An 18,136-nucleotide genomic window follows, 5' to 3' on the forward strand; every position below is an offset into this window, starting at 1 on the left:
CAATCACAGAACATCTGCATCATCATCTTCAAAGAAATGTAATATATATTTGTTTATTTATATAGCATGCTACTGTGTGTGTTTATCTCTGTGTTTGCTGCATTTGCCTACCAACACTGTAAAACATTAGAATTGCTAAAAAGTCTGTAAAAATGATCTGCAGACGGCTGTGTGTATTATGTCCTAACACAGGACTGTGGCATTACTGTACTCAAGAGCTAATCTGTAAGTCACATTACAGTTCCATCCATATTCAGGTGCTCACATATTAAATTCTGGAGGCATCTCATAAGTAGCCAGTATAGTAATGTTTTTATGATGAATAAAAAACAAAAACATTACAAACCAATGTGTGACTTTTTTGGTTTTATTTTAAACTTTAAGTTTTAGAATTCAAGTAGAAATCGGACAGCCAGGCATCACACAGTGCAGTATCTTAAACAGCTTTGCCCCCCTCAAATAAAATACAAACAGACTAGAAACCTAAAGGTGGTATTACACTGCATGATGTGGGCCGTGTAAACGAGCGGCGATAAAAGAGACAGCTCGTTCTGCACTCACTTGATCCATTCACAAGGAGTTATGATTATGTGAGGAGCGCTCATTACTCCGATCGATCGTCCCCATACATTTCTATCCTGTCGGCAGCACATCTCCCTGTTTACACAGGGAGATGTGCTGCTGACAACAATAATATTTTCGTCATTTAAAACTATACAATCAGCCGACGAACGAGCTCGCTCATCGGCTGATCGTTGCCCTGTTTACACAGGGTAATTATCAGGAAAAAGCATTCTGTGAACACTCGTTTTCCCAATAATTGGCCAGTGTAAAAGGGCCTTAAGTAAGTGGAAGAGATTAATCAAAACCACTGTGTCGTGGAAGTCAATGGCTCAAAATTTATTAGACTGAAATTTAGACGAGTGTTCCAACAGACACTCACACCAGAAACTTTAACCAGCATCCTAATCAGGAGATTTCATAATGATATATATCGAGAGAGGAGAAATAACACACAGACACTGCTGATATGCTCAAAAAACTCCTCTGGGGGTTTATTGCCAAACTCAATTACAATAATATCGTTCAAAAGGGGTGTAGGCTTGAGGTTAACCAATCAGAGGCAATGTGACAATATTTCTTATTCAGCCAATAGCAGACCATAAGAATATTTCAAGTACATAATTATAATTCTTCATTAAAATGCTGACTTCAGGTAACACCTAGAGACAAGCATATAATGGGGTGGTGTTAACTGTTATTTCCCATGAGGGAGTTAATGACAAACAGTTGCATTTTATGTTTGGGCGTTCAGCCAACCCGCTGACATAATTGTATGAAGACCATATTATGAACACATAAAGATAACACATTTCTTTGAGACCCGAGCAGGACTATGTAGAGGAAAGGTCATTAAAATAATGGAGAATACATATCTCAGTAATTCGTCATCCTGCTTGATAATTCATAATGTAATTTAATACAGTGAATATAAGCAAATAAACCATCCTTCACAACTGCAAGTGAAAAGAGGAAGAGTTTCTAACAGCAACCAATTTGTTTTCCACTCTGATTTGTTAGAGAACCTAGAAATTAAAGCAGCAACCTGATTTGTTGCTATGGACATCTCCTTCATGTTTTCTTTGCTTTGGTTTTGATAAATGAGTTGGACATTAGTTTCGCAACCATAAGATAACTGTTGAGCTGGTCTCAATTTTTAAGAACATAACATAAGTGCTGCGCTATTGTTTCTGGTAACACAACGGACACCCGGAAAGCTGACGGAACCCATTAAAGTCAATGGGTTCTGTCGGCCGCCGGTGGTGTCCGTGTTGCAACGGAACTGTTGTGCCGGCATTCCCTTCTACTGCGCAAGTGTGAACAGGGCCTTACGCTGTTTTAAAATATATTATGACTAATTAAGAGAATTATTAATTCTGAATAATTTACAAAATACAATGTAACACTTATACAAGTGAAATATTATTGGCCATTACTAAGGTTATGACACGTAAAGGAATGCACCTTGATGTTGAGTGATTGGTTATTAAAATTCATCCCATATGCTTACTTAAATATATAAAATGCTCAATATCAAAATAAACTTTAGATGAGAAACTGAACCTGGATCTGGTCTTTTGTGTACACAATATTATGCTAAAGGGTGAACCCGCTGTTTGATAATAAAATTCCATAAGCGGTAGTTTACACAGCGTTTTTTGGCGCTGATTCTGATGCGGAAACCGTGTCAGAATCAGTGCCATAAAACTCTCCAAATCGCCCCATATTTATCTCAATGGGAGGCAGAGGCTTTTTATTTGCGAAAATGCAGTTTATGATGGTTTTGGTACTGTATTTATGCATTTTTTGTTTAGGTTCTGTATATATGTGCTGAGCTTTGTTCTGGTGTTGTATATATGTACTGAGCTTTGTTCTGGTACTGTATTTATGTACTGAGCTTTGTTCTGGTGTTGTATTTATGTACTGAGCTTGGTTCTGGGTCTGTATATATGTACTCTGCCTGGTTCTGGTGTTGTATTTATGTACTGAACTTGGTTCTGGGTCTGTATATATGTACTGAGCTTTGTTCTGGTGTTATATATATGTACTGAGCTTTGTTCTGGTACTGTATTTATGTACTGAGCTTGATTCTGGTGCTGTATATATGTACTGAGCTTGGTTCTGGTGTTGTATTTATGTACTGAGCTTGGTTCTGGTGTTGTATTTATGTACTGAACTTGATTCTGGTGCTGTATTTATGTACTGATATATTAAAGAAGACCCTGGTAGCTGGCAGGTCAGAAACTGCAATAGAAAAAACTAATGTGCCTGAGGCACAATGAAACCCATTTTCCCAGCTACCAACTGAATTGTAATAAGATATAACTTTTATTGGTTCTATTCTTAAAAAGGTCCGAGATGGACAACAAGAGCACAAAAATAAGTTAAAATTGGCTAAAGACCATTAGCAATTGCTCTATAGAGATACTGCCGAACGAGCTGGGAAAATGGGTTTCATTGTGCCTCAGGCACATTCGTTTTTTCTATTGTATTTATGTACTGAGCTTAGTTCTGGTGCTGTATATATGTACTGAGCTTAGTTCTGTAGCTGTATGTATGCAGTGAGCTTTGTTCTGGTGTTGTATTTATGGACTGAGCTTGGTTCTGGTGTTGTATTTATGTACTTTTCCTTGTTCTGGTGTTGGATTTCTGTACTGTGCTTGGTTCTGGTACTGTATTTATATACTGAGTTTTGTTCTGGTGCTGTATTTATGTACTTTTCCTTGTTCTGGTGTTGTATTTATGTTCTGAGCATGGTTCTGGTACTGTATTGATATACTGAGTTTTGTTCTGGTGCTGTATTTATGTACTAAGCTTGGTTCTGGTGCTGTATTTATGTACTGAGCTTGGTTCTGTCCTCATTCCCGTGCCTTTCCCCAGCAACGCCAGGCCTCATCCAACGGAATGGAGCAGCGGCGCGATGACGTCATTGCACCGGATGCTTCATTGCTAAAGCGCCGAATGGTGAGGCATTCTGTGCCTCGCCAGGCATCCCTGGACAAATCAATTGTATTCACGTCCTAAAGACGCAGATGCACGGGACCGGTTCCGGGTTCCCGCTTCACCCTGGTTCTCCGAACTGGCTGTAATTTTATGGTTCTGGGGAACTGGGGCAAACCGGCCGGCTCCCACCCCTGGGTGTGTGAGAGTAACTAGCATAATATAGATGTGAGTTATTGACTTTAGGGGGAAATGGTTGTTACTAAAATATGTGATCAGTATACAGTACCATATAAGTGGTAGAACGCGCAGCAGATGAACCGCTTCAACGTTTCACTGATTCCAAGCTGGTATAAATTTGCTTGGGACTGAACGAGTCTACAGGCTGGAGCTGCAGTGAGGACTCTGACCAATCATATTCAGCATTGTATGTCAAGTGACATAATCAACCAATCGCTGCTTAATTCAGTATTCTTGGAAAGCTGGACAAGGGCAGAACCCCTCATAAATATTATTCAGCAGTCATTTTGTTGCAGAGAGAGAGATAAAATTCAGGAACATTGCAGTGTAAGTTACTGGAAAAAAATCACAGTCACATACAGTATAGTAGAATAAATTTAACATATGATTATATAATAATTGGTCCAAAGACATAGAAAAACAGTATTTTGGTGTCAGACGCCCTTTAAGTATGCATTTTTGCTTACATACCTGACTCCTCAAACTTTTGCACAGAACTGTATATATTTTTTGGTATGCTGTTTGCGATTGTATTTAAAAAGCAAGTGAGTGAGATGCAGATAAGATCTAAAGAGCTTGGACGCTTGATTTCCATGTGGCTGCCTGTATGTTGCTGCCTGTTTGTGGTTGCCTGTATGTGGCTTCCTGTATGTGGCTGCCTGTATGTGGCTGTCTGTATGTGGCCGCCTGTATGTGGCTACCTGTATGTGGCTACCTGTATGTGGCTGCCTGTATGTGGCCGCCTGTATGTGGCTGCCTGTATGTGGCTGCCTCTTTGTGGCCGCCTGTATGTGGCTGCCTGTATGTGGCAGTATAGTTGTAGGTTATTAGTCTCTCTGGTCCCGTGAAAGAGTAATGCTGGCTATAGACCTTATACTGTATAATTGTCTATTGATCCTACTTGTTTTGGTGGTATCTGACAATAATCTGATGTCTATAGGCCCAGCCTGGCAGGCCCGCTGGTGTCTCCGATGAGGGATCAAATAAGTTGTTCTTTGGCTTGTCCAATGCTTTATTTCCTTTGAGAGGAGGGAAAAATAACTTTCAGAGGTAAAAATCAATTGGGGGAGGTCAGTTATTTTACCACTAGATAAGAGGGTATTTCAATCTAGATTTAATATAGAGAAGGTTAATCTAGGTGATAGTGAGATACTTACAGGTATATTTGAAGATAATATTTCATTAAAGGGGTATTCCGGCCGCTAGCCTTTTTCGCCTATCCATGAAAAATTGTGAAAAATACTAGATTGGTGGGGGTCTGAATGGCAATCATTTCCATCAGCCCCATAGACTTTGGAAGGAGCGGCATCGTGCATGCCCAGCCTCCGCTCCATTTAAACTCTACCTAGCCGTCGACAGCTGAGGGGAACGGGGGAGCATGGTCCCCTGTTCTATTATATCAGTGGGGGTCCCAGTGGTCCGACCACCAACGATCTAGCATTTTTCACCTATCCAGCGGATAGGTGAAAAACGTTGGAGGCTGGAATTCAACTGTAGAGTAGATTGATGACTCTTTTCTTTATTTATTAAAACAATTTCTTCAATATGCCCAGCTGAATCTGTTTACAGCACAGAGCAAATGCATTGGAAGAAAGGGAGAAAGTATAGCAGAAATTTTATAGGGTTGCCCTTGAGAAGGGTCACTTAACTTATATCGTGTCAGCAGTACAGATTAATAAACATTTCTGATGAGCAGGTACTTTGATAAGTGAACGCACACTCTTGGTGTGTGGGAATTCTCATACTTATTGGACTAGATCGCTGACACGAGTGTATCGGTAAGAAACAATAATTTTTTTATTTCTAGTTTATGGACCTGGTTGGAGTGATTGACATAATTTCTTGTATGAGTTTATATACAGGGAGAGCTGCCAAGTATTCTGTGTTGGTGGGGAAGCATGACTTATACATTCTCTATGACTCCCTGGTGGCATTTACATTTTTTATGTGAAAATGTTGAATCAAATCATAGAAAACCTTCATACATACATGCAAGCAGTGTATATGCTGGGTCTATGTCACTTTTGAGAAGAAATGCTTCATAAAGTATATGTAGTGTTCATTGCTTCAACCCACACATTTTTTTCCATATTCCTGCACAGTAAATATACAGAGCAGATAATCAATCCCAGTGACATAGCCCTTCATAGTTCATCATAGGCTGGTGGAAAGCTCTAAGGGTTGTTTGTGCAACTTTTTATTTTTAAAATTCAGTCTGTTGAATTCTGTTGTGATCTGCTGTATTGTCTTCCCCTTTGTCTCCGGAAGGAAGAAAAACAAAAATATTTCCGAGGCCAAAATATTGGCACAAAAGATGAGGAAACAATAATGGCCAAGAGCAGCCTGAAAATGAGAGAAACAAAGTAAAAGCAATGAAGGATGGGCCCACAAATTAATTCACCCAGTTACAATAAAACGGTCATACAATGGGACTTCAGCTGGTCAAAAATATTAGACTGCAAATAGAAAAAAATCACTCCTTTATGTGGCGCTCCTGTAATGCTTGTGGCTTGTGCCAGAAAGGTAATTATTCAGTTCCCAGGTGGTTGAGTAAAATAAATGATTTATTTCTCAAAATAATGTGGATAATTACAAAAAAACAGTCAAATAAATGATACAACAAACTGTAAAACAAATGATAATGATTTATCATTTATTCTACTGTTTGTTGTAATTATCCACATTATTTAGAGAAATAAATCATTTATCTTACTCAAACACCTGGGAACTGAGTAATTACCTTTCTGGCACAAGCCACAAGCAACACAGGAGCGCCACATGAAGGAGTGATTTTTTTTCCTATTTGGAATCCATTGAACTTTACTTTCAACTGGTAGCCAAACCAGCTGCCAGTGTCCACTCCAAGAGACCTGCATACTATTGCCACACGGAGCCTATTGGCCCCCATGTTTAAGAAACAAATTGTGCCGACCATCCTGCACAAACACAGAGGGTGAGTACCGTGATCACCCCTTTGTGTTCACGTATGATCTGTGTCCACAATCACATTACCTTAGAGGAGCGCCTGTGTTCATTTTTTTCCCCTTCCCCTAAAAATATTAGATTGGCAGTATTGGCCGCTTATATAATATGTATGGTCAAGGCCATGTGCTCAGGTGGGCACAGCGGGGGCACACATAAAGAAAAAATTAACATTTCTATAGTTTTTTTTTTATGCAGGCCCCCCTAACTTGGAATGGACCAACACACAAACCTTGCCTGCATTTCCGCATACAACGTCCAAACGCTTGCCTGAGGTAGAGAGAATCCAGGAGCAGGGAGAGGTAAGTATGCAGATGGGTCTGAACAAATTTTTTTCATCTGATCTGAGATTTGATTTCATTTAGGGGTCTGGTCTGGGATCTGATTTCATTTAGGTGTCTGGCATAGGGGTTTGACTTAAATTAGGGGTCTGGGGTATGACTTAATTTTGGGGTCTGGTCTGATATTTTGGGGTCTGGTCTGTGGTCTGAGTTAATTTAGGGGTCTGGTTTGGGGTCTAAATTGATTTAGGGGATGTTGTCTGAATAATGTGGAGCACTCTTTATGTAACATCTTTATATGGGGCACTAAACATAGCACAATTTTATATGGGGCACTTAGGGGAACACTATATTATACATTTTTATATGGTTTATTATCTATATTATGTCACTATTTCCTAGGGGGCACTATCTGTATAGTGCTATTTACTGAGGGGCACTTTAAAGGGGAAACTGTATATGGCATTATTAACTATGGAGCACTATCTGTGTGGTACTGTTTTCTGTGGGGCAGTTTGGGGGCACTATGTGTATGGAACTATTTACTGTGAGGCACTGTCTTCTAATTTTGGTATTCCCTTAGTGTTTTTTATTCAGCAACTGTGTGGAGGTGTTATTCAGCCACTGTATGGTGGTGTTATTCAGCCAATGTATGGTGGTGTTAATTAGTCACTGTATAGTGGTGGTGTTGTTTAGTCATGGCATGGTGGTATTATCCAATGATGGTATATATGGTGGTATTATTCAGTCAATGTATGGCGCCATTATTTAGTGACTGCATGGTGGTAATACTTAGTCACTCCATTTATTATTATTTTTGGGTAGGGCTAATCTATGTATACAGATTCCAGATTCTGATACAGTTTAATGTGCCCTGCATTTCCCAATAGAGCACAAATCTTGGGGAACACAGTCCACATCTCTTAACACCAGGACCTGGCTGTGCGCTAGGCAGCAATGCCAAGTGTATATGTCACTGTGCTGAATTTACATATTTCATTAGAGCCATCAATAATAATTATCTTTACAGATTCGCAATTGATGATCAATGGTAAAAGATTTTTATCATTGATCTTCCTTTGTTAACACTAACCAATTATCATTACGATTGCTCTGAAACAAACAAATCATGACGATAATTGGCGAGTACAAATGGGCCTTTTATGTGGGCGTATTCAGGCTTAGTGCTTACCCCAGCATGAGCTGTTAATATTTGGTGATCTCCCGACTACTCCCCAACGGCAGATGTCAGAGCAAAGAAGAAATGGGCATGTTGGGTTTCAACATGCCTGATCCTTTGGTACCATGGGATATAAGTCACTGCCAGAGGGGTCCGGCAGCGGTTTATGACCCTTTCCTCATTGAAATAAACATGCACGCTCAACCGAGCCAAGCATATGTGTTTATTGAGGATTTGGGAGGAACAGCTGTCAGATGAGCATTTGCCCGACAGCTATCTAAGGTGTATGACCAGTTTTTGCCTGAGATGTACCTATTAAAACTGATAAAGCAGCGCTGTCTTTTCTCCTGTAGATTTAATATATTGATTATTACATCAACAAGGTATCTCAAAAATATTCAATCTTCTCTTAAAATTCAAATATATTTCATTCATATCTTCATACGGTCGACTAGAGCATTAAATAGGATCAAATAATAAATGCTCACATAACTATTTTCTGGCTAAAAGTGGGATTGGATCTTCTCATAGGAAACAGTTTGACAAGGGCTTCATCAAAAAGAACCAGGACAGTAAAAGCCTTTTTTAAACAGTACAAATTTTTTTCATGTTTTTTTGTTTTTTTATAAGTTAGAACCAGGAGTGGATCCTAAATATATATCAATTTATGTAAATAAAAAACAACTAAACTGCACTGTGTGAGAAGATTTAGAATTTCTGATACTGCTGTATTAAGGGCATACTCACCTCCACATAAGGAAAAATCATCCCTATCACATAGAGTCCGATCCAGTTAAGGCAACCAATGATCACAAACACGGCAGCACGGGAAGAGTGACAGCACATTTCTATAACTATTGCAATAGTTAAAGTCCCTATGGAATAAAGACAATGTGAGATTCTCTTTGGATATGGATTCATCATATCACCAGACCAGAACAGTTGCCTGAACAGCATAGATACAGTAATATTGTGATATATAAATAGCAAATTAGGAAAAGGCATATTTATGAATAATAATAATATAATAAAAAAGTTAATGTACATGGTTGTGCCAAGTCTCCAAAGAGGGAGCAGCTCACCTTTCTGGCTAATAGAGGAGGGTGCTTAGTAGGGACCCCTCTCTATTAAGTCCAAATGTTTTAATTGGACATATGGAGCGAGCATGTCTAGTTGGGACAACCATTTCCTCCTCTAATATAAATACAAATATCTGACCCCTAAATGCCACAAAGATGTTTTTTTCTGTAAGAGCTCTATAAATACTCTGTTTTTTAATTACTTTGGTGCTGGATTTAGAAAGGAAGCAGTTAATAATGGAAACCATTACAATGTCTAAAGCGGTTGTCATTCAACATGAATAGGATCTGAATCCACATATGCACGATGATATGCTCCCCACTTATTATCACCTACTTCTAAAGTTGGCCATAGACAGAAAGATTTGGCAATGATACGACGAGTGTTCCCATTTATTTTAAATTGGAAATACTTGTCGGATATGGACAGAAAGATATATTCCATGATAGAAACGATTTTTCATGATTATCAGAAGGAAGTGCTACTGCAGGTCTCCTGGCCAGTTCAATAAATCTCTGTAGAGCAATTTTAATCTTTGTGTGGACTTACTGGACAAAAATGTAAGCACTCGAGAAATTCTTCAAATTTTTATCAAGAGAAAAAAATAGATACCTGGACCCATGCCAAAGAAAAAGATGAACAAGAAAATAAACACAGCACTGCAATATGGGATCCAATAAGTCCAGCCCTGGAGGGAAGAGATAATATACAATGTTTTAGTGTATTTGTAATATCTTAACTAAATTGGGATGGGGGAAGGGGACTAGCCTTGATGGATGGACATAACGATTTTTTTTCTTGCCTGAAGTGAAAGAGTGACTGTGAGACCACATAGCATAATAGCCATAAACGCATAGCTCCCGAGCAGGAGGACTTTTCTTCCGTAGTTCTCTATCATCACACTCTGCAAATAGAAAACTAAACGTTATTTAATCAATTGGTGAAAGAAGATTATGAATGGAAGACTGACTTTAAGAGCATAAAAACAAAAAACCTTGGCTGTCCAGTCTAATTTTCATTGTCGCTTACGGTCGTCTCTACATTTTAATACTTGTAGACAAACACTTCTATCTATCTATCTATCTATCTATCTATCTATCTATCTATCTATCTATCTATCTATCTATCTATCTATCTATCTATCTATCTATCTATCTATCTATGTCAGTATGGGTAACTAATACGTTATTTTAAAAGACAATTGGCTATTTTTACTGTTATACATCTATATACCCCATACCCAAATGTCTTCTATAACCAAATACACTATACTGCATTATACAGATGTGTCTACCCTAAAGTTTTCTGAAATTGTGTTGTTATACAGTTTGTCATGATACCAATTCAATACAATCTCGCGCCATCCAGTAAAAAAAAGTATACATTAAACGTATACCTTTTTTAACATGGGAGTCTATGAGCGACGAATGGCTGACAGATAGAGTTTGTCGGAGGCATGCATTTTTTTAAAATGTTTGTTTAACATCTCAAGCCATACATCTCAGGTCATGTTGGTTTAGAGAGAAAGTAACGGAGGACACATCTGTATGCCCATATATTTTACAGTCATGGAAGTACTTAAAGCGACAGTTTTATCATGATTTATGCCAGAAACCGGCATAAGTTATAGCGCAAATCTACACCTGCTTGTAGGAGACAAAGATTTGGATTTCTGTCGCACAGCCAAAGATGCACCAAATATATTAGGTGTGCAGCTTCTAATATATTTGACACCTTTTCCGAGACCCCAGTCTTAATATATTCCCCTTAGGCCTCATTTACACGAGCGTAATATACGCGCGTGCGACGCGCGTGCTTTTCACGCGTGTCGTACGCACCTATATTACTCTATGGGGCAGTGCAGACAATGCGTGATTTTTGCGCAGCGCGAGTGCGTTGCGTAAAACTCACGACATGTTCTATAATCGTGCGTTTTTCGCGCATCACGCACCCATTGAAGTCAATGGGTGCGTGAAAACCACGAAGGTCGCACGGAAGCACTTCCGTGCGAACTGCGTGATTCGCGCAAGAGCTGTCAAACTGAATGTAAACAAAAAAGCACCACGTGCTTTTCTGTTTACAAACATCAGAACGGAGTGTCTTAGAGATGAGCCAACCGAACTTCACCGGGTTCGGCCGAACTCGTTTTGACCGAACTTGGCAGGAGACAGTCACTGTCCAGGGTGCTGAAAGAGTTAAACTGGTTCAGCACCCTGGACAGTGACTTCCGATCCCAATATACGTGAACGTGTAAAAAAAAAAAAAGTTCGGACTTACCGATAACTCCCGGCTTCTTCCTCCAGTCTGACCTCCCGGGATGACAATTCAGTCCAAGTGACAGCTGCAGCCAATCACAAGCCAAGCACAGGCTGCAGCGGTCACATGGACTGCCGCGTCATCCAGGGAGGTGGGCCAGATGTCAAGAGAGGCGCGTCACCAAGGCAATGGCCGGGAAGTTCTCGGTAAGTACGAACCTCTTTTTTTTTTAAACAGGTTACTCGATATGGTGATCGGAATTCACTGTCGAGGGTGCTGAAAGAGTTACTGCCGATCAGTTAACTCTTTCAGCACCCTGGACAGTGACTGACGTCGACTAGCCTCATCTCTATGATGGCGGCTGCGCGAAAATCATGCAGCCGCTCATCATACACTGATGACACACGGAGCTGTCAAGTGCCTTTTGCGCACGCAAAACGCTGCGTTTTTTTGCGTGCGCAAAACGCACACGCTCGTGTAAATGAGGCCTTAGTGTTCTTTGGACTCATGAGACCAAGGTGAAGATCTTTTAATGATTTGTGCTAGTTTTACAGCCACAGGACTTGGGAAACCTGCAGTCATTTGAAGCAATGATGAATTTTACTTTATACCAGAATATTCTTTATAGAAATTTTAGGCTATCTGTCAAACAGTTTTGTTCACATATCTTTTTTTGGCCTACGTTTGATGTTTGAGCTGAAAAAAGCTCCAGACGTGCACGTTAAACGTAGGCTGTGACGGATGCAATGGTGTCCTTTTCCCAAAGGCTATAATGGTATCCTTTTAACGGATATGCGATGAACGCTCAGGACCCTTTTCATGACGTATGCATTAAAGGGATAATATTATAGCTTACAGGTGACGGATGCCATTGTTAGGCATCCGTTTTATGTATCAGTCACCCATAGGCTATATTGACATACATTTAACAGATGTCATGAAAAGCCATTGAGAAGCTCATGACATATCAGTTTAACGGATGCCTGTGACAGATGCCACACAGAGGCATCCATCACCCATAGGCTACCATGTTAAGAAAAATGTTTTCCCAATGTACACGCTAAATGAAAACAAAAAACTTAATGTGAACAGGGCTTTAGGCTGGGCCGAAATTGTGTCATTCAACAAGACAATGATACCAAGCACACCAGCAAATGCACATCTAAATAGCTAAAGAAGAAAAAAATCAAGGTGTTGTGACTTAAACAGGCTCTTTCACCACATTATAAGCGGCCTATATTGTACATAATATGATTGGCGCTGTAATGTAGATTACAGCAGTGTTTTTTATTTAGAAAAACGATAAGTTTTGACTGAGTTATGACCTATATTAGCTTTATGCTAATGTATTTCTCAATGGACAACTGGGCGTGTTTTATTATATGACTAAGTGGGCGTTGTACAGAGGAGAGTATGACGCTGACCAATCAGCGTCATACACTTCTCTCCATTCATTTACACTGCAGATAGCGATATATCTATATCGCTATTTGCAGTCACATAAACAGTATAACGCTACTCATGTGTCATGATAATGAATATACCTTACCTCCAGCCAGGACGTGACGTGTATTCATTCTCCTGACCACTTCTGTAGCGTCTCTGTGATTTACAACACAGCACAGCGAGATCTCGCTGTGAATGACCTTTTACAGCGTAATCTCGCGAGACTACACCTGCTGTGTTGTAAATCACAGAGACGCTACAGAAGTGGTCAGGAGAATGAATACACGTCACGTCCTGGCTGGAGGTAAGGTATATTCATTATCATGACACATGAGTAGCGTTATACTGTTTATGTGACTGCAAATAGCGATATAGATATATCGCTATCTGCAGTGTAAATGAATGAAGATAAGTGTATGACGCTGATTGGTCAGCGTCATACTCTCCTCTGTAACGCCCACTTGGTCATATAGTAAAACACGCCCAGCTGTCCATTGAGAAACTCATTAGCATAAAGCTAATATAGGTCATAACTCCGTCAAAAATGATCATTTTTCTAAATAAAAAACACTGCTGTAATCTACATTACAGCGCCGATCACATTATATACAATATAGGCCACGTATAATGTGGTGACAGAGCCTGTTTAAGTCACAATAATTTCCTGTGTTTTGAACCATTAATTTGCTTGAGATTAAACACTTATGCTAAAATTTACTGGAGCAGCAACTGCCACTCACTTAAGACCTCATGCACACATCCTTCACCGTTTTCACATCCGTTTAAAACGGATCTGTGTGTCCGTTGTGACATCCGTGTGGTTTCCGTTGTCACTCCGCATTCGTTCCATTGTTCTATTTTAAACGGATGTTGTGCTTCCGTTTGTCTTCCGTTTTAAACGGTCCGTTAAAATCTATCTTGTGTGTTGAATGCTGGGCGCTTTGGCATGCCCTACCGTTGCTTGGCAACGGATCCGTGAAAAACGGACGGCACACGGATGACGGCCAAAAGTAGGGCATGTTCTACTTTTGACGGAACGGACGCATGAAACCGTTAAAACAATGGAAGTGTGCATGGACTCATAGAAATGAATGTGTCAGTGTGCTATCCGTTAAAAAAAAAGGATAGCACCCTGAATAAAATAACTGCAGTGGGCAAGAGGCCTTAGACGGTCACCACACTCTTTACACAGCTTTATATAATGTTTTCTACTGTTATATGTAGTGGACAATAAAGCTTTGTGGTCAACTTATCTTTCTACTATTGTCAAACGTCATAGTGATAACAAGGTGGGTGAGTGAATTCCTTATTAAAATACTCACACATAGTATGACCGCCAAAAGCTCAAAACTTCCCATTCCTAGAGATATATAGGGAATTTTCTCCAGAGGCAATCCAGCAGTGACAAAAACACTGCTTGCATAATAGAAAATCTGAAACACAAATAAAAGAGAGCAAAATTAATCAATACTTAACATTACTACTAATATACTGTTCTGATAATGAATCAGTGACAAGAAGGGACCCTTAAAGGGGTTGTCCGGGACATTTAAAAGGCTGACTGAAGTCATGGGATGTGATGAAATAACATAATACGTAATACTCACCTGGTAAATCCCCTGGCGCTCCAGCGCTGCTTCGGTGGTCTCCACTGGTCAGTTTACTTTTTTAGGAAGTGATGGTGTCTATTCCATCCATGTGACCACTGTGGTCAATTACTGTCCTCAGCGGTGACGCGCCATTCTTGTCAGCATCTCCACTGAGGCCAGTGATTGGCTGCTGTGCTTCAACTTGTGGTTCTCCAGCTGTTGCAAAACTGCAACTCCCACGGAGTTGTAGTTGTAAGAGAGCTAAAAAGCCACATGTTACAGAACACTGGTCTATAGGAATAAATGCACTTTATAGCCTTAGTTAATTGTACCACAAATTGAATGTAAAAATATGTCTGTCAAAATGTGAAAAATATGCAATCATTGGACTTGATTAGCTTTGAATACTACTTGATATGTAAAGATCAAACATTTTTTTTAAGTGCACATTAAGAAATGTATAAAATTTAAAGTGTGTGACCAGGGGCGTCGCTAGCACTGGGCCTTCGGGGCCCAAGCCCTGGATCTTTGGCCCGGTGCCCCGGATCCCCAGGGACTGGCACATTCGGATCGAAGCGGTCGCAGATGCGACTGGGCCGCGGCAGCCTGCACCGCATCTGTAAAAGTTACTATAGTAACTGGAGCCTAAGTGATCAAATACTTGGGCCCCTGTTACTATAGTAACAACACATACTTATCCATCTTCCTTCCCGAGCGCAGCGGAAGTCCTGACGTCTTCTCGCATCATAATGTCAGGATGCTGTGCGCCGCGGATGACGTCACAACGTTAGATGGTGTTGGGACATCCGCTGCACCCGGAGCCGAAGAAGAGTGTAACGTTACGATCTGCTGGGGTCCTGTATCTAAGCATGTCTTGTGGTAGGCTTAGATACAGGGTCTAACAGACAGTATCACACATGGACCCTGTATCTAAGCTTTCCACGTTAGGCTTAGATACAGGGCCCCAGCAGAGAGTAATCTTACACAGTATAAGATTACTGTTTGCGGGGGTCCTGTATCTAAGCATGCCTTGTGGTAGGCTTAGATACAGTGTCTAAGACAGTATCACACATGGACCCTGTATCCAAACCTTCCACGTTAGGCTTAGATACAGGGCCCCGGCAGACAGTAATCTTATACAGTATAAGATTACTGTCTGGGGTTCTGTATCTAAGCCTACCTTGTGGTAAGCTTAGATACAGGGTCTAACAGACTGTGTCACACATGGACCCAGTGGCGGATTATAATATGGGCGGTTCGGGCGGCCGCCCGGGGGGGCCATGGATTCCAGGGGGCCCATGGCCGTCCGAACCGCACATCATTTTAAAAAAACCACATTGCAGCGCGCTAGCGCCGCTAATGGTGAGGAGGGGCGGGCTGAGAGGGAATAGGGCCGCACCGTCCACCCTGCTGCCTCTCTGAGGGGGCGGCGGCGCAACTGAAACCAGCCGCCACCACCCCCTCCTGCTCTAATTGTACCTGCGTCTATAGAACGCAGGTACAATTACATGCATAAGCGCTGAATCGCCGGGTAGGTTCAGCCTTACAATAACGCTGATTGGCAGAATGAGTTGTCCCGCCAATCAGCGCCTTTCAACCTGTTGAAAGGCGCTGATTGGCGGGGGAAGTCATTCTGCCCTGCCAATCAATGATGGTAGTGGCGCGATGACGTCATCGCACAGCTTCCATTGTTGAAGGGCGCTGATCGACGGGGCATGTCATTCTGCCCTGCCAGTCAGCGCCTTTCAACAGCGCGATGGCGTCGCTCAGCCCCAGCAGACCTGCTCAGCCCCAGCAGACCTGCATTGACACAGGACAGCGCGGGAACGGGATCACAGCGAGTATATAAATTTTGTTGTTTACAACTAAAAAGTGTGGGTGGCATTATCCACAGGAGGGGGGGGGCTATATGTGGGACACAATCTACAGTGGAGGCTATATGTGGGACACAATCTACAGGGGGACTATATGTACGGCGCTATATACAGGGTGCGCTATATGTAGCGCGCAATCTACAGGGGGCTATATGTGGGGCACAATCTACAGGGGAGGCTTTATGTGCGGCACAATCTACAGGGGGACTATATGTAGGGCACTATTTACAGGGTGCGCTATATGTAGTACGCAATCTACAGGGGGCTATATGTGGGGCCCAATCTACAAGGGAGGCTTTATGTGGGACACAATCTACAGGGGGACTATATGTATGGCACTATATACAGGGGGAGCTATATGTTAAGCGCTATCTTCAGGGGCTATATGTAGAGCGCTATCAACAGGGGGGCTATATGTGGGACACTATCTACAGGGGGCTCTATGGGGGCACTATCTATGGGAGCACTATCAACAAGGGGCTCTATGGGGGCACTATGTACAGGGGGCACTGTGTGTGTGTGTGTGTGTGTGTGTGTGTGTGTGTGTGACACAGTGTATGGTGCTATTATAATAAGGGACACAGTGTATTGGGTTATTATAATTAGAGGTGCAGTGTATGGTACTATTATATATAGGGACGTATTGTGGGGCACAATGTTAACTTTATCCTTGTTTATAGATGCAGAAATGTTTGAAAAGTGAGAGGCCCAAGACATCTGAGCGGAAAACTGCAGAAATGGGTCATGGCCAGGAGAAGTCATAGAGGTCTGGACCGGATGGAGAAGAAAAGTAAAATAGAAGAACTAGAATCTGAGACGTCACTGGTGAGTCACTTAATGTAAATGTTTATTCTGCCTCTAATCAGTACTGTAGTCACTGTATGATCTGCAGCAAAATGATGGGTGGTCTGATATTTTTTTCGGGGAAACAGCAACTCCCAGCATATCCTTACCATTGTTCGGGCCATGCGGGGAGCTGTAGTTTTATCCATACAAACCTATACAGCAGGGGTTGCACTAAATTGAGCTGTATTTGTGCTGGTGCTGTATATATGTACTGAGCTTTGTTCTGGTGCTGTATTTATGTACTGAGTTTGGTTCTGGGGCGGTATATATGTACTGAGCTTGGTTCTGGGTTTGTGTATATGTACTGAGCTTGGTTCTGATGTTGTATATATGTAGTGAGCTTTGTTCTAGTGCTGTATTTATGTACTGCGGTTGTTTCTGGTGATGTATATATGTAATGAGCTTTGTTCTAGTACTGTATATATGTACTGAGGTTTGTTCTGGTGATGTATATATGTACTGAGCTTTGTTCTAGTACTGTATACATGTACTGAGCTTGGTTCTGGTGTTGTATTTATGTGCTGAGCTTGGTTCTGGTACACTGTTTCCGTAAGTCCCATAGAACTGATTGGTAGTTACGGAAACATCGTAGCTCGCATGCTACGCTGCTTCCGTAACTGACATTCACTACTATGAGTTACGGAAATTCCATGGTCAGGAAGTGGCGGAGAGGCAGCGATAGCAGAAAAAGGTAGAACAGGGTTTAGGGGGCCCTGTTCTAGAGATAGATGCGAGTCCCACCTCTGGGAACTGCACCTATCTGACAGGATCCGCAGGATATGTCATAAATTTCCCTCATGGGAAAACCCCTTTAAAGTGTAACTAAACTTCTAAGAAAACTTCTGACATGTCATAGTGAAA

General features: G+C 41.3%; 1 protein-coding gene across 1 annotated transcript in view; it reads right to left on the reverse strand.

The window, feature by feature from the left end:
• Positions 1-1,029: 1,029 nt before the first annotated feature.
• The window catches only part of LOC142657087 (solute carrier family 2, facilitated glucose transporter member 9-like), a 30,389-nt gene continuing 13,282 nt past the window's right edge, over positions 1,030-18,136 (reverse strand). Inside the window, exons 8-12 of the mRNA XM_075832138.1 lie at positions 14,289-14,399; positions 10,067-10,168; positions 9,877-9,952; positions 8,932-9,059; positions 1,030-6,084 (exon numbers count right to left, since the gene is read on the reverse strand). Of these exons, the coding sequence (XP_075688253.1) occupies positions 5,896-6,084; positions 8,932-9,059; positions 9,877-9,952; positions 10,067-10,168; positions 14,289-14,399 (606 nt within the window). The 3' untranslated portion in view covers positions 1,030-5,895. The remainder of the gene's footprint in view (positions 6,085-8,931; positions 9,060-9,876; positions 9,953-10,066; positions 10,169-14,288; positions 14,400-18,136) is intronic.

Source organism: Rhinoderma darwinii, chromosome 1 (genome assembly GCF_050947455.1).
Source record: "Rhinoderma darwinii isolate aRhiDar2 chromosome 1, aRhiDar2.hap1, whole genome shotgun sequence".
Classification (NCBI taxonomy): Eukaryota; Metazoa; Chordata; class Amphibia; order Anura; family Rhinodermatidae; genus Rhinoderma; species Rhinoderma darwinii.